Below are 27,001 nucleotides of genomic sequence, written 5' to 3' on the forward strand. Positions count from 1 at the left end.
CTGACTGGACAAATTATAATTTTAAACACATAATATAATCGAGTCTATAAAAATTAAAACAAATGTTTAAAGCAGTATTTCAACATTAACAGTGGATCGACATTGTCACTAAGTAAGACTAAGCATCATATACTATTAGACAGAGGGTTAAAACACTTTTACCCATAAAGAGGTGAATATGTAATTCGATTTATGAAACAAAAAAGCAAACTGCCAGAATTCATTATGTCTTATCCGCAGGGAAAATGTGTTTTGAGAGGAGACAAAAAGTAAACATATCATTTGCTTAATGAGGTATATTGTCATGACTAAGTTACAATAATTCATTAACCCTTACTAAGGTTATTTTGTGTAATGAAGGTTCAGGAATTTTGATAGTAAAATAAAAAACTTGAACTACCAACAGTATAGAGCCTGGTCAGACTGCACATAAGTGCAAGCTGGCCTGGCTCTCTACTAGTAACAAAGGCTTATCACTTTTAGTACTTGCAAGCTGATGGTTAAATTCATTCATATAACTATACTTGAGAGTGTTAGACCTATTTGCTGTTAAAAACAACATTTTAAGAGAGCAGGGCTCTGGGGGTCGCAGATTTATACCACGATGAATCACTAACAAGACTATTGGTCTTTCATAAAAGATCTTAAATACGGAGGCTGATGTATTGTTGAATAACACCAATCATGTCAGAGAAGAAGGGTAGCCTCTGATATGAAGCAACTGTTGTATCCTTAACCATATACACTGCCTATGCCAAAATAAAAACAACTGCATGTCATAGTCTTCAGGAGGTGTTAAATATATGGGCCTCCGAAATGTACCGGCAACCAATATATATAGACAACCGGAATGTTTAAACCGAAAGAACAGGACTTTGGTTTAAACACATTTCATGCATTATCTTTCTTTATGACTTTCACTATAAATTGAAATGAATGCCTATCTCGATAAAAAAATAACCACAACGAGCTTTGATATTTTGAACATTTTCAACTAACGCTGAAATTAAATCTGACACATTATTTTACATTATGTTTTCTCATTACAGTTTTAAGCTGACATAAATATTATAAAAGCTGATTACGAATTTATGTAATACCATAAAAGCAATTTAATAACAGCCTACGGCATAAATAGGGTGGAAATACAATACTTTCCTAATTAAGAGCCATAGTGGGAATGGCTGAATTTTTCACAGATAACTTCGCTTGGAAAAAATGATAAAATTAGAAATATTATTGCTCCTGTATGAATTTAACCGGTATGAAATAAATCATCATACTGGGTCTTAATTAAGAGTAATAATTGAGTTATGCCGGTACTTAATTACACCGAGTGACTAAAAACCGAGAGCTTGATTCAATTTGTTGACGAGAAAGTCTTAACATGGGATCATAAACATAAATATTACGATTTTCTTCTCACACAGTTTTACTGTTAATTGAACAAAAACAAATTGGAGAACAAAAAGAGGGTGCTGTAGATCTAATGTTTCCCACGTCTGTCACCACTGTAACCACAAATGACAAAATTCTGTTATGACTTTTGTAAAACAAGATATGTTTGTAAAACATGTATGCCCCCTATCAGCAGACAATTAGTCATGTGATAAGGTTATTATGCATGACTTCTGACCCAGTGATCAAACATTTAATAAGGGTTATCAAGAATCTACTGGTCATGACCTTAACCTTTGACCCCTTGACCCAAAACTCAATAGGGGTTATCTGCTGGTCACGACCAATCATCATACAAAGTTTGAAGTTCCTAGGCCTAAGCGTTTTTAGTTAATTGATCAGAAACCGTTTTTACCTACAACGTCAATGTGACCTTGCCCTTTGACCACTTCACCCCAAAATCAATAGGTCATCTGCTGGTCATGACCAATCACCATACCAAGTTTGAAGTTCCTAGGCCTAAGGGTTCTTTAGTTATTGATCGGAAACCGTTTTAACATACGAGGTCAATGTGACCCTGACCTTCGACCCCAAAACCAATAGGGGTCATCTGCTGCTCATGACAAATCACCATGCCAAGTTTGAAGTTCCTAGGCCTAAGCGTTCTTAAGTTATTGATCAGAAACCGTTTTTACTTACAAGGTCAATGTGACCTTGACCTTTGACCCATTGACCCAAAACTCAATAGGGGTCATCTGCTGGTCACAACCAATCATCATACAAAGTTTGAAAAGTTCCTAGGCCTAAGCATTTTTAGTTAATTGATCGGAAACCGTTTTTACCTACAAGGTCAATGTGACCTTGACCTTTGACCCCTTGACCCCAAAATCAAAAGGTCATCTGCTGGTCACCACCAATCACCATACCAAGTTTGAAGTTTTTAGGCCTAAGGGTTTCTTAAGTTATTGATTGGAAAGCATTTTTACCTACAAGGTCAATGTGACCTTTGCCCTTTGACCCCTTAACCCCAATATCAATGGGGGTCATCTGCTGGTCATGACCAATCACCATACCAAGTTTGAAGTTCCTAGGCCTAAGGGTTCTTTAGTTATTGATCGGAAACCGTTTTTACCTAAGAGGTCAATGTGACCTTGACCTTTGACCCCTTGAACCCAAAATCAATAGGGTCATCTACTGATCATGACCAATCACCATAATCAAGTTTGAAGTCCCTAGGCCTAAGGGGTTCTTTTGTTATTGATCGGAAACCGTTTTTACCCAAGAGGTCAATGTGACCTTGACCTTTGACCCCTTAACCCCAAAATCAATAGGGGTTCATCTGCTGGTCAGAACCAATCCCATACCAAGTTTTGAAGTTCCTAGGCCTAAAAGTTCTTTAGTTATTGATCGGAAACCGTTTTTGCATACAAGGTCAATGTGACCTTGACCTTTGACCCCTTGACCCAAAATCAATAGGGGTCATCTACTGATCATGACCAATCACCATTACCAAGTTTGAAGTTCCTAGGCCTTAAAGTTCTTTAGTTATTGATCGGAAACCGTTTTTCCTTACAAGGTCAATGTGACCTTGACCTTTGACCCCTTGACCCCAAAATCAATAGGGGTCATCTTCTGATCATGACCAATCACCATACCAAGTTTGAAGTTCCTAGGCCTTAAGGTTCTTTAGTTATTGACGGAAACCGTTTTTCCTTACAAGGTCAATGTGACCTTGACCTTTGACCCCTTGACCCCAAAATCAATAGGGGTCATCTACTGATCATGACCAATCACCATACCAAGTTTGAAGTTCCTAGGCCTTAAGGTTCTTTAGTAATTGATCGGAAACCATTTTTTCCTTTACAAGGTCAATGTGACCTTGACCTTTGACCCCTTGACCCCAAAATCAATTAGGGGGTCATCTACTGATCATGACCCAATCACCATACCAAGTTTGAAGTTCCTAGCCTTTTAAGGTTCTTTAGTAATTGATCGGAAACCGGTTTTTTGCTTACAAGGTCAATGTGACCTTGACCTTTGACCCCTTGACCCTGAAATCAATAGGGGTCATCTACTGGTCATGACCAATCACCATACCAAGTTTGAAGTTCCTAGGCCTAAGGGTTCTTTAGTTATCACTCGGAAACCATTTGTGTCTACGGACCGACGGACCGACAGACCGACGGACCGACGGACCGACAAAGTGCAAAGCAATATACCCCTTTTTCTTCGAAATGGGGGCATAATTAAGTAATGGCAATACTATAACTAGAGGATGCTTTTGTAAAAAGCGCATGTCTCCCCCCACTGCTGGAGAATAACTGTGAATGGAAACAGGAATGGAACTGGAGAAATCCGGAAATGAGAAAATGACCAATGGTCACTGTGACCTTAACCTTTGGACCTACTGACCCCATAAACAAGAGGGATCATCTGCTCAATAAGACCAATCATCCTATGAAGTTTGAGGGTTGTAGGTTTAAAGGAACTCTAGTTATCATCCGGAAAGGAGAAATTAACCAACGGTTTGCTGTGACCTTGACCTTTGACCTACTGAACCATTAAAACAATAGGGATCATTTGATTAATAAGACCAATCATCCTATGAGTTTGAGGGGTTGTAGGTCAAAAGGAACTCTAGTTATCCATCCGGGAAATGAGAAATTGACCAACGGTCACTTTGACCTTGACCTTTGACCTACTGACCCCAAAAACAATAGGATCATCTGCTCTATAAGACCAATCATCCTATGAAGTTTGAGGGCTGTAGGTCAAAAGGAACTCTAGTTATCATCCGGAAACGAGAAATTGACCAACGGTCACTGTTGACCTTGACCTTTGAACTACTGACCCCAAAAACAATAGGGATCATCTGCTCAATAAGACCAATCATCCTATGAAGTTTGAGGTCTGTAGGTCTAAAGGAACTCTAGTTATCATCCGGAAACGAGAAATTGACCAACGGTCAGTGTGACCTTTTGAACCTTTGACCTACTGACCCCAAAAACAATAGGGATCATCAGCTTCTATAAGACCAATCATCCTATGAAGTTTGAGGCTGTAGGTCAAAAGGAACTCTAGTTATCGTCCGGAAACGAAGAATGGACGGACTGACGGACTGACGGACGGACTGACGGACGGACAGGGCAAAAACAATATGTTCTCCCCCGAGGTGGGGGAGACATAATAAGTTAAACAGACATGAGAAATAATTGTTTTCTAAAAGAAATAACAAAACTATATCTTAACTGATGGAAATAAGGTAATATTTAACAGGGCCATGACAAAACCCTTTAAGTGCTGTAAGGATGAATGGGATAAGAAAACAAGAAAACTTAACATAGTGTATTTCATTTTTCCTTCCCCCAACATTTTAAAAATAAGTTATTTTTCCCTTTACATACAATTTTTTGCAAAATTTTTTTAAACATTAACCAAATTTCTATGCTAAAAAAACCTTAAATGGAGTCTATATTTTTTTAAAAATGGACAAAAAACATTCAAAAATGGTTTAGGGAAAATTTTTAAACAATTTAAAAAGCAAACAGTGCAGACCATGACCTCCGTCTGCAATGATCGCACGGGCAGATTCTGTAACCGCCAGTACTCTAAGAATTGAGGGATTAATTCTTTTTTTATAAGAAACTTAGGTTGACAAAAATATCTAATATAACCAGAAATAAACCTCTGATCAAATATCTTCTAAAATAGTCTTAATATTTGACCTTCACATTTCAGAGACCGAAAAATCAATCTGCATTGACGATAACTTTGATCACTTCATTATCTATTGTTTATCAGATGAGACCAAATTTCAATCAAACTATATAGTATTGACAAAGTAATTAGTGAGCTGGCACATATCAAGTTCTCATCACAACACTATTATCACTTGCTCTTTCAGACATGCCTGGCTTTGTTTTAAAAATACCACACTTGTTCTTGCCTTGCTTTGAAGTTAGATCTATCATTTGTTAATTGAAGACATTTCAATATAAAAATGCTAAAAGCTGCCAGCATTGTCGAACCAAACCAGTGTGCCACTGTGCATGAAGTTTAGCCAAACTCTATCCTTTTGGTCCCATTTTAGTATTAAACACTAACCATTTGGCCAGATTTCAGTGTTAACCACTATCCATTTGGCCAGATTTTTGTATTAAACACTATCCATTTGGCCACATTTCAGTATTAAACACTACCCATTTGGCCAGATTTTAATATTAAACACTACCCATTTGGCCAGATTTTAATAGTAAACACTACCCATTTGGCCAGATTCTAATATTAAACTCTATCCATTTGGCCAGATTTAAGTATAAAATACTAAACCTGCTGAATTTCTTTTATGGATTTCTCCATCATTTTTCACTTTGACTTTTGAATTACCAATTATCAATTTGAGGATATCAACATGAAAATTCAATGTTGGTAGGGCAACAGTATAGAGCCTGGTCAGACTACATAGATGTGCAGGCTGGCCTGGCTCTATACTGGTGACAAAGGCTAATCACTTCTGGTTCAAGCAGGGCGAGGATAAAAGGTAAACACAATATACAGGTATATACCTTTAGTTCTGGCATTGTCCACAAGCCCGGAACATACATCCACTCCCACTTTATACGTAGATTTGTTGATATTCAAATATCTACCATTACCGCAACCTGAAAATTACCAATAGCAAAGAATCTTTTAATCTATTTTGATTTTAGCAAGACTGAAGTAACTTTTGTTCTCTTGTTGTTATTGTTGTTGTTGATTTTCTAAGATGTACCCTTTGCATGCTGAAAATTGTACTTATTTTTTTTTTTTTAAATTTAAAAAAAAGGGACTTTTGAAGGAACATCTCTGAGGTTAAAAAGCCTAAATACATAAAATTTGAATTCCTTACATGGATCAGCTGGGTCACTTAAAACAGAAAGATATGCAAAAGATAATTAAGAAATATTTGGATATAAATTAAAAAAAAACAACTTATTTTTGTGCTATTCCTAGTCCAATTTTATTGAATTAGTGTTGCAACACTTTTGAATATTTGATCATTTTTCACAGTAAAAATAATTATTCTGTAAAAACACAGCTAGCGATTGATCCATGCTAGCTAAGCAATTCTAAATGTTGTGGTAATTACTGGTGAGGCAAAAATGGGTCAGGCAATAGCATTTTATGGTCAAATAAGCAAAATAATCCCACATACAGTTGGTACTCCTTTGCATTTATCATACCATTATACTGCGTGAAATTGTAATGGCTATTCCCATGACTAAAACTAATTATCTATCTATTAATAAGCTGCCATTAATTGGCACTAATATTAATTATATTACATGGCAGAACAGATGTTTCTGCATTATGTTATGCAACAGAGCAGATGTCTCAGTTAAATACCATTATAGGTATATTCTACCAGATTCTGCTATATATAGAAATCATACAATAATGTTCAATATCGCACTTTTATGACAGGTATAAATGCATGTATTACTTCACCAGTCATCAATAAATCTTATTCATTACCTTAATAAAGCCGGGGATTACATCACAGCACGCTGATAAGGCAGAATTACATAACCATTGTAAACAATTAAATGCATGGAAATTGGCCTTGGAGTAAAATCAATTACCGGAAGCTGGGTCTTATCCGTTAATCACACAAGTTAATCACGACAAAGATATTTAATAAAGCCAATGATGTGAAACGAACCCTACAGAAATTAGAAAAATTGTTTCTAGAATGTAATAGAGTCTTGGTTTATAACCAAAACATAATTATATGACCAAATTGAATCAAAGTTCGGCAAGCTTTTTGTTTGGGAAATAATAATTTATTTCTTTTACTGTATGAAAAAAAATAATGCCATAATGACAAAATCGTTCAAGCAAATGACAATATCTTTTGTATAATTAAAAAGATTAAAAAAAAAAACCAACATTTTTTTTTGGCAAATGAATGCAAACTAATATTTACAAGTTGCAGGATTGTTTCCACACTGTAGAATTCATTTTAAACAAAGTTAAATACTTTTGAAAAAAAAAACAACAACAAAAAAAACCGATTTTTATCTTACCAATATCTGCCACCAAAGCCCCAGGCGGGAATTTTTTTAAGAATCTTTTAACATTTGGCCATGCTTTATGTTGAATATCATTCATACTGGCGGCTATCTCCTCGTACACGTGCTGAACGTGCTGTTGTTCAAAGTTTGTCCCATTATTGGCCACTTGAGGTGTGACAACAAGATTTGCCATTCTCTTCCTCTATTCTGAAAATAGAAAACAAAACACATCTTCAACAATGACGTATATATATAGAAATAATAAATGGCAATACAGGCTATGGCTTGACCACATATCATTGCAACCCTGTGTTATACTGAAATCCTACTCACTGACCAGTTCTAGAAGTTTAAAAGCAATGCTGAGGACATGCCACTAAGAAACTTCTATAGAACATTTTTCAAACTAATCTTTTTTTGTAAAAATCTTACTTCAGAATCAAGAATATTTTGGATTTTCCCAGCTAGTCCATGGGTACAAACAAACTTTTACATTTATAACTTTAAAAACAAGCCCAACAGGTTGAATAATCAATTAACAAGTCAACGGTGGTAATTACTGTGAAGCTATAATGGTCAAAGTTTGTTGGTACTGAGGAATAAGCTTAGCAAAACCATGATTTGCCGAGTTCTGGATAATCACTATTACAAGGTTTACATTCTCCGACATCTTATAGGCCACAAATACTCAACATGCAGCACAAAAAACGTAAATCAATGAAAAATATTCTATACAAAATACGCATATATACAAAAAAAAGTAATAATTATAGTTGTTTGACAGTGAAGGGAAGGTCAAATAGTAATTTGCAACATATTACTTGTAACCATTCCTTCAATCAATGTATGTTACCGTGGCAACAGTTTTAGAAAAAAGATATACTTAGTTGTTGACGACATTTACTTATTAGTTACAGTACACTGTCACTATATTAGTTTCATCACTTTATATAAATATCATAAATTCTTATTATATAGTATTCACAGAATTGACCTTTGAATTTTTCTAAACTATACTTTATCATAGAGTCAAATTATAATCATATAGTTATGTAAGCATGTTTCACACATTTATTTCAACTGTAATTCTAGGTATGGTATGTAATATGAATCAAAATGAACTTGATATATGTCATTAGAAAAATTGTGACAATAATTCATTCAGTGGTGAACAAAACAAAGGTCAGATATAGTTCAAGCCTTCAAGTGTTTTGTTTCTTTAATGATATACATATTATATATAAATCTGTATGTTAAAGGGAGGTAATTTAGGCATTTTAAGTCTTCCCAGCACTAAATAATATCTTTCAGCTATATTAATTAACAAAAGCACATACTGACAGCTCTAAGCCATCAGGTTAGCTCAATAGGTAGAGCGTTGGACTGTGAAACGGGCAACCCGGTTTGGATTCCAGGACGGTGCAGGTCACTTCTGTTGTGATTCAGATCATGAAATCCTTTCTTCAGTCATTCACACTGCATGTACAGAAATAAAGTTCTTGTGAAAGTACAGGCTAATACTTGTGAAACTGCTTGACAGCTTGCCAAGGAACGATGCGGTGGCTAACTGGCTCTGGTGAAGTCAATGTGGCTTACTGCTGTGATCCGAACTGAAAACTATCAACTCCACCACCATACTCAGTTGACAGCTCTCAAAAAAGCCCTATTAAATGTCATCTTTTTTTCAATGTAGACTCCATATAAAAAATAACTATGTTAAAATAAATTGCCAACCCTGTATTTTAAACAAACTCCAATAATTTTTTTTGACATGACGGGACTGGAAACTTTTTTTTGAGTTTTTTTGGTCTATACCAGTATTATATAAGTTGTGTGCGAAATTACATTTATGATCATTGGCTCTCTACGTTTTTCAAGAATAGGAATTTTTATTGTGTAAAACGACCTAATATGATAAGCATTTAATAGACTCTTTAAACTTAAATCGAATTGCACTTAGTATTGATTTTGAATTTAACTCTGAATATACTTCTTTGTTAAAAGTTTCATATTTTTGCGTTTTAAGTGCCTCAATTGATCTACGTACTAAGGAGTATTACCCTCAGCTCCTTTAATGCATTGAAGTCATAAAGATTCTTACTGGTTATATGGTTAGGAAAAGCCCAGTTATATAACAAACAACCCTTTACATTATTTTTGACAAGGTTATATGGTTCTGTATACATAAATGTTTGCATAATAGACAACCCGAGCCTCTAGTCAAACATTATAGACACGCTCAACATATAATAAATATAACTTATGTATATTTGTTGAACAATTTACATTTGCTCTTAACAAATCTAATGCCCAATGAAAATTCTGACCATTAAACTGACCACGATCAAATCGGCACCATATGGTATTGACTTTGTTGACATTAGGTTTTAAATGTCAAAGGTCGATGTAAACAACAACTGTAAACAAAGGCTAAAATGGTCATTTCCGAGATAAATAATCGATAAAAATTTGTTTTCGGTCACATCTAAGCCTGTTTAACAAGGAATTCACATCAAACGCTGACAATTGATCTGACGTAAAGGAGCAAAAATACCAAAGTAATCCCCCTTGATATGACTGATACATTGTGGGATTAATCAAAATGCTTTTAGATAAAATAACACATAATTTGTATAGAAGTATTTTTATCTATTCTGGATCATACTTTTTTTTTTACTAAGTTTTGTTTGAATCCAGAGACGTAAAAAAAATTTCTGAAAATTAAAATGAGCTGATTGGCAAAAAACTGCAAATTAAGAAATTTTAATAATTTTTGAAAAGGTTTTCCTAATCAAAATTCTGTATTAGGGAAATAAGTTATCATAGACATATAATTGAAATTAAAAGAGTTAAAATTGGTGAGAAAAAATAACTACAAAAAATTCAAAGTTATTACTTCTTTAAAATTTTTGACAAAGATCGCCTTCAGTAATTTAATATACATGAATATATCTATCCTACCAAAACATTCAACTGCTACATGGAAGTTTATCTTTTTCAGAGACTTGCAAACATCATTCTTGCATTTAAACCATGACCTACTGAAACTGAAAAAGATTACCCTTTGCCACTTAACTAAAAAGCCATGCCAGCCTGCACTTACCATGCTAAATATCCTAAATGGACATGTCAACCTACACAAAACCATTCAATTATAAGATAAATTTGAAATAAAAAGAAAAGACTGACTGGAATGAGGACAGTGCAGACATGATCCATGCCATCTTATCTTGGTTCGCCCCTGTGATTGCAGGGGTCTGCACCTGTGGTTAGAGGGGTATGTTACTACCCAGAGACTTATGGTGAATAAATCTGATATATTTCCCTTATTCCTTATATAAATATACATGGTATTTTAATTCAAAATTTGTTTGTTTGTTTGTTTCATTTTACGCCTTTTCCCAACAGTATTTCAGTCATATAGTCGAGTAGTTTCCTAACCATTGCTCCTGGAGAGTTACATCAGTATTAGACTACCTTCCTCCTCGCTAAACAACCAAAGCATCTCCAGGGGATCGAACCCACGCCAGAGAGGTAACTGAATTAGAAGTCATCGACTCTAACCCCTCGACTACGGAGGCAGTTAATTCAAAATACAAATATGCTCAAATCATAGGTACGGTCATTGGTTTGACTGTACAGGCTGAAATGAGGTATTACAGTATACTCTAGGCATAGACAAATTGTGAGCATACTTATAACTAAATGATTTCTAATAAACAACAAAACATCAACATTATTTCTATTATTTCAACATATCAACTATCAAACTGTAAATTGTTTTTCATTATTTTGAAGTTTTTATATAAATCGGTTAAAGCTGTCAAACCGATTTTAAAATATTCTGATATTACCCCACAATACCACTTTTCATTACTTGCAACCTTTTAGTACTGAAATTCCAATTTCAAAGATTTAATATGAGATATATTGCAAACCACAGGCTGTTATCTTCAAATCTGTTATGATTATCTTAAATTATTGAAGGCTTTTTTCCCCCCTGAAACTTATTGCCTTTCTGTTTCAGAATGGGATTGGGCGGGCAATCTAATATTGGCTGTATTTAATACATAAATAATAAAGGGAATGAAGTGATTATAAATTATGGTGACCTGAAATGTACAGAAACAAAATTAATGTGAACCTCTTTAAATGTAACAGAAAGAAATTGTGAAATTCTTCATGAAAAAATAATTGGCACAATTGTGAATAATCTACATAATGGAATTGAGTGATTGTAAGTTAGGAACTGAGTGAATGTTAATTAGGAATTGAGTGAATGTTAATTAGGAATTGAGTGAACATAAGTTAGGAATTGAGTGAATGTTAATTAGGAATTGAGTGAATGCAAGTTAGGAATTGAGTGATTGTGAAATTTCTCATATGAAACTGGAGCAAATGTGAAATTTCTACAAAATGCATCTGATGAAACTGGAGCACCTATGAAATTTCTTTATACAAAATTAATGCAATTGTGAAATTTCTTCATATGAAACAAAAACAAAGGAGAATTTCTTTATGTGAAATTGTACAAAATGTTTTCATTTGATTTTAAGGAGCAAACAATGAATTTCTTCATGTTACATTAGACAAATGAGCCACGTCAAGACAAAACCAACATAATGGGTTTGCGACCAGCATGGATCAGACCAGCCTGCGCATCCGCGCAGTCTGATCAGGATCCATGCTGTTCGCTTAAGAAGAGAAACTGATAGCGAACAGCATGGATCCAGATCAGACTGCGCGGATGGGCAGGCTGGTCTCGATCCATGCTGGTCGCAAACCCATTATGTTGGTTTTGTCGTGACGCGGCTCAAATATGAAAGCAAATTTCTTCAAACCAATCAATGTGAATTGTTTTTTAATAATGATTTTATGAAGGGGGAATAATTTTCATATCAAAAGTAAGCTTTAAAGTATTATGTTACTTCTATTTACCCAGAGTTGCCAGCCAAAAAAAATTAAAAAAGTGACTTTTACTTTATATTACATTACCATATATTACTGCATGCATGTATTTTCTTCTGTCTTTCAAGACTTTAACTTTATTTTCAGAATTTATTTAAAAAATATCAATAACATATGTCATCATGCACACTGAACTTCACATTTAATCAACTTTTATATGATTTGACTTTTAAGAACTGAAAATAAAACATGTTGCTTTAATTCCGTAGATTCTTGTCATTTAAAATTGATCCATTATCAATCAATATTCATGTTGATTACAATCTACAAAAGTCACATTAAATTTACCAACACTCATAACTCCCTGAATTTCTAAAATGGACTTGTCCAACTTCCATTTTTTGGGACATTTCATTATCAATTTTAGGGAAATCAAGATGAAAATTTAAAGAAATAGTCTAGTCTTATATGTAAGACTGCATGAATGGCGGATAAGCAGACTGGCCTGGGGTCAAGGGCTAAATATTAATTACATCTGGTGAATCAGCCGGCTGAGAGTTAAATAATACAACACAATAAAAGTGGTTTTCCTGTGATTTTGGGTTTTAATAATGACCCTTTTAGTTGTTGTCTCTCCTTTTTGGGAACAGCTAGGAGTTCTTTTCAATTTTCTGCCATTATTTCCTAAAATGGAGGGTACTTAAAAGCATTCTGATATAAGAAATTCTTACAAAAAAATGGATGGTCCTAAATTAAAAGCAGGCAAATTAATTAAGTACACATCAAGCATGGGAAAGTTAATAATGAAGATTTCATTGAAAATATATATATATACATGGACATATATGTATATCCAGATGGTGTGTTTCATCATTATTATGATTATATCTATGAATCAAACTTAGAAAATAAATTATTTATCAAGATTTTTGATAGTATGATAGGCATTTATATGCTCATGCAATCATGTATAAATGCTTGTTCAAGTAATATTTAACCACGAGATTTATACACGCAGCCATATAATCTGCAAAAAATCTTAAATTATATAATGAATTTATTTTACTTTACAATTGCTTACAACATATAAAATAATAATAGTAGTTATACAAATGTAATAATAAAAACATTACATTTGTCCAATGAAAATTGATGTTACAAAAATGCAGTGTTTAAATATGAAGACATGTTTTTTCTATCTATTCAGACAATGTTTTTTCTATCTATTTAGACAGTACATCACAGTCAGGTAACTCGATAAGATAAAAAACAAAACACTTTCAAATAGTAAAAATCTATTTTTTTACAAGTGAAACAATGGCCACATACATTTAATTATATAACAGCTATAAAAGTTGGTAAAACAATTTTTTTTTCTCTACAACTGTAAAATTAAATTTATAGTAAAACCTAAATTTTTTAATATCAAATTACTGGTAACTTCTGACGTCCTCAATAAAGATATATATAGATAAAAGAACAAATAAAACATTCTAAAGAAATAAATATATCCGAAAATAGTTAGAAAATAAACAATTCAGTTATATATTACAGGAATCATTCCAGGATGATAGTGTAAAATTGATTAAAAACTTTTAAATGTAAACTATTATATAAATTACCTGTTGGTTAAAATTCCGCAAATCCTGAGCTACCGCCAGAAATCAACTAATATCAGAAAACCGTCAGGAAAAAAACACCCAAACACAAACACACTTTCCACCATAATCCCTGAAGTCAGATGCTGGCACAATGCTGGTGTATTCACAAAGTAACCAAAACCTGTGAAAAATGTTGCGAATAATCAATAGGAATCTATTTGTAACAAAAAATGGATTTTTCATTCACCGGCACTGTACTTCATACCACAAGGGGTAGCGTAACTGTAAATACAAATGAAACATTTTGCTCCCCAACAAAGTTTTACCAATAATAACGAAATCTCTTTACAAAACAGTCGTAACTTCGTCAATAAAACAAACGAGTAACGTCAATTTTGCTGCTGATCCAATATCTACACTTATTATCTATCCATTTTTTAAAGGAGAATAATATTTGTCGATATTGTTTCGGTAAAATCTAGATTATTTTCTCAGAGGGCGGCATATAAATATTGGCTAATGTCTTCAGATCTGATCAAAGCCGTCAAACAGAAACAAAGAGATGCAATATGAATTGGAATGTTGCACGACATATGAAATGGATTTCTGCGAGGAAAATTCAATAAAAATGCAAAATAGCCTTAATTTGAGCAATACAAAGTCTATACCCAAAGAGTTTTAAGAGGGTAATTATGAAAATTATTGCAAAATAATAATGATTATAATAACTCTTTCTGATGATTCAATAGTTACTTTAAACATGATATTCATCTATTTATTTAAAAGGCTGATCTTACAAAATATCATTACCACTTTCAAGTCATTCTTGGTTAGACCACTATTGGAGTCAACATGAGGAGTAACACACAGGGGTGTCATGTTTATCCGTAAAAGCAGGTTCGGTTGTTTTTTAGCCAAAACCAGTTAAAAAATTCAATAAGCAGTAAGCGAGGTTAGAATAAGACCTATAGCCAAAGAAGTTTATGAATTGTTCAACACATTTAACACATTACCTTTATGTATCTATGACAAGATATGACATTTTTTTTTATAATTAAGTTGTACAATTGCATGCTACCTTATACGGTACAGAAGAAGCAGAAAATAATTACTCCTTGATTGGATATCTTTTGTGATGTTGTTGAGTACAACAAAATGTGAACTAAATGTCATATCTTGTCATTAAGAAAACAAAGTTAATGTTAAAGATATCTTTTAGTATGGCGCGTTAAACGTTAAAATAACACCTTATTAGGGACCTGTTTGCATTTTTGCTAACCTTGATACCCCTAGTAAAATAAGGGCTCTTACCAATTATGATTAATTGCTGGGCTTAAGCATCTAGGTCAAAGTTTCTCATTTAATTTAGAAACTCTCCTACAAAGATACCCTTAGTACTATTTAAATTCGACCAATAAAGTCTTCACCTAATTCTTAGAAAATTCACATCCAATAAGAGAAACATTTGTTATATTTACACAGGCGTATTTAAACAACATTTGGAACAAATTGATTGATCAAATACCAAAGTCTTCATTAATCACACACTGTCCAATATTAGTTATTTCCCCCCAACTAAAGTGACATGACCATTGATTCTGGCAACTTTGTACCATCCAAAGCTTTGTCATTTTCAGCTAAACAAATACAAGACTTTCACAAGTTCCACACAGCTGGTTTAAACCAAACAAAACAGAATTACGCATTTAAAACACTTGTTCAGTAAAATTGTGTGTATTTAAAGTGCTTGTTTGTTCAACTTTTAGAAATGTATCAAATTGTAATTATATATATAAATGAATGAAAAAAAGTCATGAGCGGGAAATAATACACAGAAAAATCACACGAAAAATCTGCACACCACAGCCAGGACTCAAACCAAAGTTCTCTGGATTGCCGGTCCAGTATGCTCACCACAACACCACATTTACTGTGGCCATTGCGTTTTCTTCAAGCTACCTGAACTTATAGATTTAAGTTTATATATATATGAGCTGTGTCACGACAAAACAAACATAGTGGGTTTGCGACCAGCATGGATCCAGACCAGCCTTCGCATCCGCGCAGTCTGATCAGGATCCATGCTGTTCGCTATCAGTTTCTCTACTTGTAATACTTTTTGTAATAATTTTGTCAAGACACAAAGAAATGAGCCGTGTCATGACAAAACCAATATAATGGGTTTGTGACCAGCATGGATCCAGACCAGCCTGCGCATCCGCGCAGTCTGATCAGGATCCATGCTGTTTGCTATCAGTTTCTCTACTTGTTATAGGGTTGGTAAGCGAACAGCATGGATCCTGATCAGACTGCGCGGATGCGCAGGCTGGTCTGGATCCATGCTGGTCGCAAACCCATTATGTTGGTTTTGTCATGACGCGGCTCATATATATTCATGTGATTCTATTAGAGTACCTCATTGCTACTAGCTTTCAGTACATTTAAATAATTTAGTACAATTAGTGCTACAGGACCGGACTGGTATTGGATATATTTATCCACAAACTTCACATATAAGAAGGCACAGCCACAGGAGAACGTGGCAGTTTGGAAGAGAGCAAGGCAAGTTGAAGGAGAATGAGGCAGTTTGGGGGTCAGCGAGGCAAGTTTGGGGGTCAGCGAGGCAAGTTGGGAGAGAACCAGGCAAGATGGGAGACTCAGCTGCTAGGCAAGTATCTGGGAGGAGTGTGAGGCAAGTTGGGGGGACGAGGCAGTTAGGCAGTTTGGAATAAAGCGAGGCAAAATGGAGGCGAGTGAGGCAGTTTGGGGGGAGCGAGGCAAGTTGGGGAAGAACAAGGCAGTTTGGGAGAGAGCAAGGTAAGTTGGGGAAGAACAAGGCAGTTTGGGAGAGAGCAAGGTAAGTTGGGGAAAAACAAGGCAGTTTGGGAGAGAGCATGGTAAGTTGGGGAAGAACAAGGCAGTTTGGGGGAGAGCAAAGCAAGTTGGGGAAGAATGAGGCAGTACGGGAGAGAGCGTGGAAATTTCGGCAAATGATTTGAAATCAGTGACCTTTACCACTTTGCCACCAACATCCATTTATCTGCTTTAAATTCACAATAATTCTTGACAGATATTGAACATTGCTCTTCATTAACTTTCTAGAAAACTTGATATTTGTCATTGTTCACCTGAACCAGTCTATTATCTAGGTGAAGTCAATACTTTAACAATGTCATTAACAACCTCATATTTCTATTTGTAACTTGAGTACTCAGAAAAATCCTTGCTGGCAAAAAAACAAATGTACCTCCATTAAAAAATTCAATATTATATAACATCTTTTGTTTAACACATTTTTACTGACTGCTCCTATCAATATTTCTTCTAAATCCACAAGAAATATTCATAAATTAAAAAATTGAAATAAAAAAACAACCCTAACCCCTCCCCCTAAAAAACAACAACAAATAAACTAAAAACAAAACAAATGTTATTTTAAACAACACTTATTCAAAACCAAGCATATTATATTATTGTATATAAACTTAGCCAACTAGCACTTTTATCATGTCAGCATGTTGCAATAATTTCTGCATATAGATATAACATAGATAAATATATAATCATATATTGTACTGTGCTGACAATTTTACTAAAATTGCTCCACTTACATCATTACCAAAGTTCACAAAAAGTCACACAATTTACTTGATTATACAAAATCTGATAAAATTTCAATTCCAGTCCAAAGTTCAACAACATTTTTTTCAAATCCACTATCAAAATGAATATGTTCACAATTTGTTTTAACCTTGTAGAAAAAGCATGTCAAGAAACACAAAGTTATGACTTTCAACAGCTGAGTTTAATACACCAGACCTTACATTAAAGGTTTCCACAATCTGTTACCAGTAACCCTTTTGTTGGAGCAACAGAGAGCTGTTACCTATTGAACAGCACCTACATGTATAACAACACTTTTAAATGTGCCCTATTAATAGCCAAGTTAACTCTTAAGCTTATTTCCCCCACCATTTTTTTCCAGCCAACTTAACTCATTATGTTTCAGCCATCACTTTCCCTTAGTTTCTGAAAATTATTTAACAGTCCTCTTAAATCTTTTATTTTTCCAATCATTATTTTCCAGCCAACTTTACTCACATATTTCCTTATTTTTCCCATTCTCTTATTTCCCTACCATTACTACACAGCCAACTTCACTCTTTTATAAGTATTCCCCTACCATTATCTTTCACCAGCCTTTCTTCTCTTGGATTGTATTTCCCTTCCATGTTGCATCACCCTATCCTCTCTTATTTCTCTTATTTCCCTACAATTGTGTTACATCAGTATTCGGGGGTGTCCGTGGCCAAGTGGTCAAGGTCGTTGACTTCAAACCACTTGCCACTCACCGCTGTTGGTTCGAATCCCGATAGGGACTTTGGATTCTTTCATGTGAGGAAGCTATCCAGCTAGCTTACGGAACGTTGGTGGTTCTACTCAGGTGCCCGTTCATCCCTGAAATAATGCAAGGAAGGGCACCTGAGGTCTTCCTCCACCAGTTAAGCTGGAACGTCGCGATATGACCTATACTGTGTCGATGTGACGTAAAACCAAAAAAAAACATCAGTATACCCTCTCTTTTTCTCCCAGCATTATCTGCCTTCCCTCTCTTTTATTTCCCTACCATTATCTTACATCAGCCTTCCCCCTCTTTTATTTCCCTACCATTGTCTTACATCAGTCTTTCCTCTCTTATTCCCCTATTATTATCTTACATCAGCCTTCCCTCTCTTATTTCCCTACCATAATCTTAATCAGCCTTCCCTCTCTTATTCACATATTATTATCTTACATCAGCCTTTCCTCCCTTATTCCACTACCATTATCTTAATCAGTCTCCCCTCTTTTATTCCCTATTATTATCTTACATCAGCCTTCCCTCTCTTATTCCCTATTATTATCTTACATCAGTCTCCCCTCTTTTTATTCCCTATTATTATCTTACATCAACCTTCCCTCTCTCATTCCCTATTATTATTGTTTTACATCAGCCTCTTCTCTCTTATTTCCCTACCATAATCTTACATCAGCCTTCCCCCTCTTATTCCCTATTATAATCTTACATCAGTCTCCCCTCTTTTATTCCCTATTATTATCTTACATCAGCCTTCCCTCTCTTATTCCCTATTATTATCTTTCATCAGCCTTCCCTCCCTTATTTCCCTATTATTATCTTTCATCAGCCTTCCCTCTCTTATTTCCTTTTTATTATCTTAAAGCTGCGTTCCCTCTCTTATTCCTTATTCCCTATTATTATCTTACATCAATCTTCCCTCTCTCATTCCCTATTATTATTGTTTTACATCAGCCTCTTCTCTCTTATTTCCCTACCATAATCTTACATCAGCTTTCCCTCCATTATTCCCCTACAATTATCTTAATCAGCCTTCCCTCTCTTATTCCCCTATTATTATCTTACATCAGCCTTCCCTCCTTTATTCCACTTCCATTATCTTAATCAGCCTTCCCTCTCTTATTTGCCTGCCATTACCTTACTCTCTTATTTCCCTTCCTTTATCTTACATCCTACTTCCCTTATATATTTCCCAGCAGCCTTCCTTCTGTACTTTCCCTACCATATAAAGTTTCAAATGTGAGACAGACATTATTACTTTAACTCCATACTTAAATCTTTAGTTCTACAACCACAAGCCCATTCTTCAAATTTCCTGCCAACTAAAAAGCAATTAAACCCTAACTCAGACTTGGCTAGATGAAAAGCATTGTTTTAATTGACAATAGTTTCGGTTCATCACATAATTCTGTCAATGTCTAAGCACAGGATGACAGATTCTGATTACAAAATAGCTGAGCTGTATGCAGTTTTTTGTCAGACAGTGGTATCGTGCATTGATCTGTACAACTTAACTGTATATCAGCAGATAGCTAGTCCAAAATTTGCTGGAGCAATTTGTTTAAATTATGTTTTAGGTTAATTTTAGTATAAGAATTTTAAATAGGTCTTTTTCCTCTATATAAATAAACATCTGATAAATAAAATTAACTAGAACTGCCACTATCATGGCGTGAATACCCCCGCATACCACTTTGTCAGAATCAACAGTGGCCATTTAGAACCCAAGGACAACCACCCTGCCAAATCTGAGGTGACTAAGCCAGTGCATTGCTAAGTTATGTATTCTACATGCTTCAAATGTGAAAATGTCAAAATCAATACACTCTGGACAGGCATTGGGGAAAAGCTTTATTTTGACAAGGTCCCTGTGACCTTGACCTTTGACCCAGTGACTTCAAAATCAATACGGATCATTTACTAATCATGACTAACCTCCATGCCAAATATGAAGACTGTGGGTCATAGGAACCTTAAGTTTTTGGGCGGACAAGCTTTTTGAAGTCAAGGCCCCTGTGACATTGACCTTTGACCTGGTGACCTCAAAATCGATAGGGGTCATCTACTTATCATGACTAACCTCCATGCCAAATATGAAGACTGTGGGTCAAAGGAATCTTAAGTTATTGGGCGGACAAGCTTTTTGAAGTCAAGGCCCCTGTGACCTTGACCTTTGACCTGGTGACCTCAAAATTGATAGGGGTTCATCTACTTATCATGACTAACCTCCATGCCAAATATGAAGACTGTGGGTCAAAGGAATCTTAAGTTATTGGGCGGACAAGCTTTTTGAAGTCAAGGCCCCTGTGACCTTGACCTTTGACCTGGTGACCTCAAAATCGATAGGGGTCATCTACTTATCATGACTAACCTCCATGCCAAATATGAAGACTGTGGGTCAAAGGAATCTTAAGTTATTGGGCGGACAAGCTTTTTGAAGTCAAGGCCCCTGTGACATTGACCTTTGCCTGGTGACATCAAAATCAATAGGGTCATCTATTTATCATTACTAACCTCCATGCCAAATATGAAGACTGTGGGTCAAAGGAATCTTAAGTTATTGGGTGGACAAGCTTTTTGAAGTCAAGGCCCCTGTGACCTTGACCTTTGACCTGGTGACCTCAAAATCGATAGGGGTCATCTACTTATCATGACTAACCTCCATGCCAAATATGAAGACTGTGGGTCAAAGGAATCTTAAGTTATTGGGCGGACAAGCTTATTGAATTCAAGGCCCCTGTGACCTTGACCTTTGACCTGGTGACCTCAAAATCAATAGGGGTCATCTACTTATCATGACTAACCTCCATGCCAAATATGAAGACTGTGGGTCAAAGGAATCTTAAGTTATTGGGCGGACAAGCTTTTTGAAGTCAAGGCCCCTGTGACCTTGACCTTTGACCTGGTGACCTCAAAATCAATAGGGGTCATCTACTAATCACGACTAACCTCCATGCCAAATATGAAGACTGTGGGTCAAAGGAATCTTAAGTTATTTGGCGGACAAGAAAAAACCGACGGACGCCGGACGGCCAGATGGCCGGACGGACAATCTGATTCCAGTATACCCCCCTTACAACTTTGTTGTGCGGGGGTATAAAAACATTCCGAATACCCATAAGGAAGAGACAAGAATCTTACACCGGCTGCCAGTACAGACCCGAGTGTGTAGCTCAAGTTAACCAACTGTTAATCGTAGTTACGAGGCTCAGCTGAGTTAAATCAACTTGTTACCCAAGAGCTAGATTTTCCGGTTTGTATTGACAGCTGATATTTGATTTTTTTTCTTGCCTTTGACATAAAAATAATCTTTTGGAGAGAAATTACAAAAAACTAGTATTTTCATTTAGCACTTTTTTCTTATTGCAGAACCGATGTAAATGGTAGATAATCCTGTATAACATACATGTATGTTTAATTTTACCAATTATTCTTAAAAATCTCTCATTTAGACAAAGCATACTGTTACTGAGGTAGTCAGCACTTTTTAAACAATTTCAGTAAAACTTTTCACTTCAAAATGCTCTGACTTTTATTGCCTTAAAACTTTTACCGCTAAAAACTTTTAAAGCTGAAAACATTTACAGCCCAAGGAATTATATTGTATGTTGGTCTTTTAAACGTAATTAAGTTTAAATGGGATGATAAAAAGTCAAGATTTAGCCTTTAGTAAAAGCCAGGCTTTCTCAACATGTTCTATTTTGAGGATGGAAGCTTAAGGTCAAGAACAAACAGAAAGCAAAGAATTGTGCTCCATTGAAAAACAAAATTTGGGAGTCTAGAAAATAAAATAAAACTTGGACAGAAAGTTACTTAAAAATTTCTTTGGACAGAAAGTTACTTTAAAATTTCTTTGATGTTAGGTTCTTAAATAACATTAAAATAAAATATTTTTCAGATGAGAAAAAAAAATTAAAAAAAATTTCACATACCCTGTGTCAATATCAAACATCCCTCCCTATTCTGCAGACTGCTACAATTTCATTCTGTAAACCAATCTGTAAATTCATCCAGATCACTGAACAAGTCTTTAAAAAGTCAGTGAACCAGTCTGAAACAAATCTTCCACACCAGCAGACCAGTCTGTCAGTGTCACACAATGACAGACTGTGATGCCGTCAGACCTGCAACCAGGCTCTGTAGATGTCACATATTCCTGTAATAAAAATGTTTTACTGTCAATTACAGACATTCAGCTGACATTTGCTCTGGGAAGAGTGGTAGGTAATTACTACGGATTTATCAGCTGATAGTAAACAATACAGCAAAATCGCAACATTTTCCAAACATTTATGGCTACATGTAACAAGAACTCTCGTGCATTCAGCCATTGAAAACTATACTCTCATAAATTAAGCTAAATTTTTTTTGTTGCTACTAAAATTCAAACACATATTTTTTGTCTTGGTGAGGTTGGTAAGTGGGTTGTGTGTGTGTGGGGGGTGGAGGGGGGGGGTGAATTAATTCAGATTAACTCACTGGTGTACCAATCATAATGGCAACTTATCACGATATCAAGCTGTCGCTCAATGCATTCTTGTAGTTTGACCTGAGCAGGACAAAAACACGCAAGAAAACCCTCTACCTTTGGTATGCATAACATTTCATAATAAAGTCTTTAACATTCTTAATAAAATTTGAACTATGCAATGTAATTCAAAGCCCTCTCTAAGTATTCAAGAAGTTGCTTATAACACACTTTTCAAAATTAATATGTTGATATGTTCCAATAAAATTAAATATGGAATACAAGTAAAGGTTCATTCCATATAAATTCAATCCATTCCTGGAGAGAAAAAAATTCTTTGAAGCTGCTGACAAGTACAAGTTTAGTGAATGAAATTTTCCTTCATATCAAAAACTTCCTATAAAATATTATCTTTATTTTGTAATTTGTATCATCAAAAAGATTATTATGTTCAAACGCTTACTTAATTTATATCACAGACAAATTTCTCCTTATTCAGGAAGTAGAATAATAACCCCTTAAATGGCTGAGTGAAGTAATTCTGAAGTACATCACAAATCATAATAAAGATAAAGCTGTAATTATAATATAGTATCCTTAAAGCTGTCAGCCTTAAGATAAGCCAAAAAATTCCAAGGAAATCAACTTTGAGAAAAATGTATTAAGATGTTAAAAAAAGTTAAAATATTCTCAATTCAAGTAATGATTTACATGTTATATGCAATTAATAACTGTTTTTGCAGTATTTATCACCATATTTATATGTGTTACTAACACAGTAAGGCTTGTTTTTGCATATTTTGACTCTTTTTTTCATAATTTACATTGTTTGAAAGTGCCATTTGCAATGTGTAAATTACTTTCTTTGCTTACTTGACAATCAATATTTTACTTTTTAATATACATTTTTAAAATGTTCAAAACAAATTAGCATGAATCTGCAGACATGCTTCTTTAAGTGGTTCTTCTTTAAGTGGCTCTCTATATACAGCAAAAAGAAAAGGCAGGAGACTTCTTATTCCTATGAATAATAAATAACATCTATCTAACCTCTGGCAGAAACTCATTCGCACTTTTGTGATGGCTATTTTTCCCTTCCAAAAATTGATTCTTAGTATAAGTACTACATGTTTTATATGGAATGCAATTTGGGCCATCTAATATATCTTTCGATCCAAAGGAAAAGGCGACTGAGTATCACATATTACTTTAAATGAAAATAAAGGGGGCACTAGAAATCATCAAAACAACCTTCCTGACAAATTTCCAGAATATTTGAATCAAAACTGCAGCCACTAGAGTGTTAACAAGCTTTTTCTATTTTTAGCTCCTGTGACCTAGTTTTTGACCGGAGATAACCCATCTTCAAACTTGTCCTAGAAATCATCAAAACAACATTCCTGACGAATTTCCAGAATATTTGAATAAAACTGCAGCCACTAGAGTGTTAACAAGCTTTTTTCTATTTTTAGCTCCTGTGACCTAGTTTTTGACCCAAGATAATCCATCTTCGAACTTGATCTGTATTTCATTGAGACAAACATTCTGACAAAGTTTGACGATGATCCAATCAAAACTGTGACTGCTAGACTGTTAACAACCCAATTGTTGATGACGCACGACGATGAATGCCAGACATAGCCCCATCACTATACCTCACCTTGACCACTTCTTGGTCAGGTGAGCTAAAAAACTAAGAAAACCCTGCTTTGAAGAGATTTTCAAAAGAAGAATAGAAGACAATGTATTTCTTATTGTTATGGATTTGCAATGCTTTGAATTTGAAACAGTTTTTATGAAGTTCGAAATAGACAAGCTAAATATTAAGCGACCAACAATATACATGTCAGCACCAATGGACAGGCTCGCCTGAGACTGGCTCTATCCTGATCGAAAAGGCTAATTCTTGTTAAAATTCATATTTCATGGTGGCCATGATCTTGTAGTTTTGAGTTTCCTGCATTAAAGAGGGAATTTTGGGGAACTTTTGTGTTTTTAGAATCTACAGGCTACAATCTTTTAGAAAATATAAGTTTCAATTCTGTGCCAATTTTGTCCAGGTTTAGTCTGTTTCTGGTTTCAGCAGACTAGCCTTACTTTGTTTCTGGCTCCTACCATTATCTTACATCAGCCATCCCATTTCTTACTTCCCAACCATTATCTTACATCTTAAATTTTGTCCGGCTTAAGCCTGTTTTAGGATTCAGCAGACTAGCATATAATTACTTTGCTTCCAGCAGGTAAAGGATCAATTCCCAACATTAACTTGTAGTTTCTTCATGTTGCAACCAAAAGGACAAAAAACTAGAAATGTGTCCATAGGACACGGGTGCCCCCACCGCACCACTGTTCTGTCAATCTTTTTACTAATTCAAGGGAAATAACTCTACAAATACTGGATAAATCCACAAGCGAAACCCCAGGTGCAAATCTAAAATATGCTGAGCAACCTGCCCATAAGGTTTAATGACTATGTCAAATCCTTTTTGAGAAACTTGCGACTTAAGTTGAAAATTGCAAAAATTTTCTAAGTGAAGGGCAATAACTCTAAAAATACTATATAAATCCAGACGAAAATACCTGGTACACAACTGCACATGCTGATCAATATTCCTGTAAAGTTACATGACTCTAGATTAAATACTTTTTGAGTTACGTGTGACACATGTTGAAAATTGCAAAATTTTACTAACTCAAGGGCAATAACTCTGAAAATACTAAAAATATCCAGACGAAAATACCCAGGTGCACAACTACACATGCTGATCAACATTCCTGTAAAGTTTCATGACTCTAGGTCAAATACTTTTTGAGTAAAGTGCGACACATGTTGAAAATTGCCAAATTTTACTAACTCAAGGGCAATAACTCTGAAAATACTATAAATATCCAGACGAAAATACCCAGGTGCACAACTACACATGCTGATCAACATTCCTGTAAAGTTTCATGACTCTAGGTCAAATACTTTTTGAGTTACGTGCGACACATGTTGAAAATTGCCAAATTTTACTAACTCAAGGGCAATAACTCTGAAAATACTAAAAATATCCAGACGAAGATACCCAGGTGCACAACTACACATGCTGATCAACATTCCTGTAAAGTTTCATGACTCTAGGTCAAATACTTTTTGAGTTACTTGCGACACAAGTTGAAAATTGCAAAATTTTACTAAGTCAAGGGCAATAACTCTGAAAATACTAAAAATATCCAGACGAAAATACCCAGGTGCACAACTACACATGCTGATCAACATTCCTGTAAAGTTTCATGACTCTAGGTCAAATACTTTTTGAGTTACGTGCGACACAAGTTGAAAATTGCAAAATTTTACTAAGTCAAGGGCAATAACTCTGAAAATACTAAAAATATCCAGACGAAAATACCCAGGTGCACAACTACACATGCTGATCAACATTCCTGTAAAGTTTCATGACTCTATGTCAAATACTTTTTGAGTTACGTGCGACACAAAAGTGAACGGACGGACGGAAGGACGGACGGACAGACGGACGGACGGACGGACAAGGGTAAATCTAAATGCCCGCCACTAACGTGGGGGCACAAAAAACACAACCCAATAATGGAAACAATCATTATAAGTAAACTTGTAAACTTTAATGATCAAAAATCTAAATTTAAAACTAAAAAAAAAATTTAAAACAAGTAATATCTGCCACATGACGATTTAATTTGTTTTACCACATAATGTATTTTGTCAATCAAGTGCGTGGGTTACAGCCATTACCCAGATAAACATGCATTAGCACTTCCAGGAAAATTTTCTCAATTTCACAACAATGCATAGTTTTCCTCAGGGGCATAGCGCTTGGAAAATAATTGTTGTTTTTTTTCTCTAGAAAAAGCTGAGGTTTATAACAAAAATGTTAAATGAAATGGAAAATTGCAAAATGAAAATAAATATTGAGAATACCAATATCAAGAAAAAAAAGTTGAAATTAACATAAAGAAGTTCGAATTCTTTATCATTACATGTTTATCTTGAGTGACTTGGATTATTCGCATCATGAACCAAATCGTAAAAATACTGTGCAATATCTGCCTGTCCCCACACTGTTTTTTTTGCAGGGAAATAATGCAGCCTTAGGGAGAATGTTTTAGTGGGGATTTGGTGAAGATTCATCTTAATAATGGAATTGTAAGATAATGACATTTAAGTAATGAGACCAATATAGGGAATTGTTCTCACAAA

At 34.9% G+C, this 27,001-nt stretch overlaps 1 protein-coding gene across 1 annotated transcript in view; it reads right to left on the minus strand.

Annotated features, from left to right (window-relative positions):
• Window positions 1–27,001, minus strand: part of LOC132752857 (uncharacterized) — a 41,350-nt gene that overhangs the window by 9,221 nt on the left and 5,128 nt on the right. Inside the window, exons 2-5 of the mRNA XM_060743247.1 lie at window positions 22,250–22,473; window positions 13,982–14,141; window positions 7,464–7,658; window positions 5,964–6,059 (exon numbers count right to left, since the gene is read on the minus strand). Coding sequence (XP_060599230.1) covers window positions 5,964–6,059; window positions 7,464–7,644 — 277 coding nt within the window. The 5' untranslated portion in view covers window positions 7,645–7,658; window positions 13,982–14,141; window positions 22,250–22,473. The remainder of the gene's footprint in view (window positions 1–5,963; window positions 6,060–7,463; window positions 7,659–13,981; window positions 14,142–22,249; window positions 22,474–27,001) is intronic.

This window comes from Ruditapes philippinarum, unplaced genomic scaffold (assembly GCF_026571515.1).
Source record: "Ruditapes philippinarum isolate M1 unplaced genomic scaffold, ASM2657151v2 ctg52_1_1_1_1, whole genome shotgun sequence".
NCBI lineage: Eukaryota > Metazoa > Mollusca > Bivalvia > Venerida > Veneridae > Ruditapes > Ruditapes philippinarum.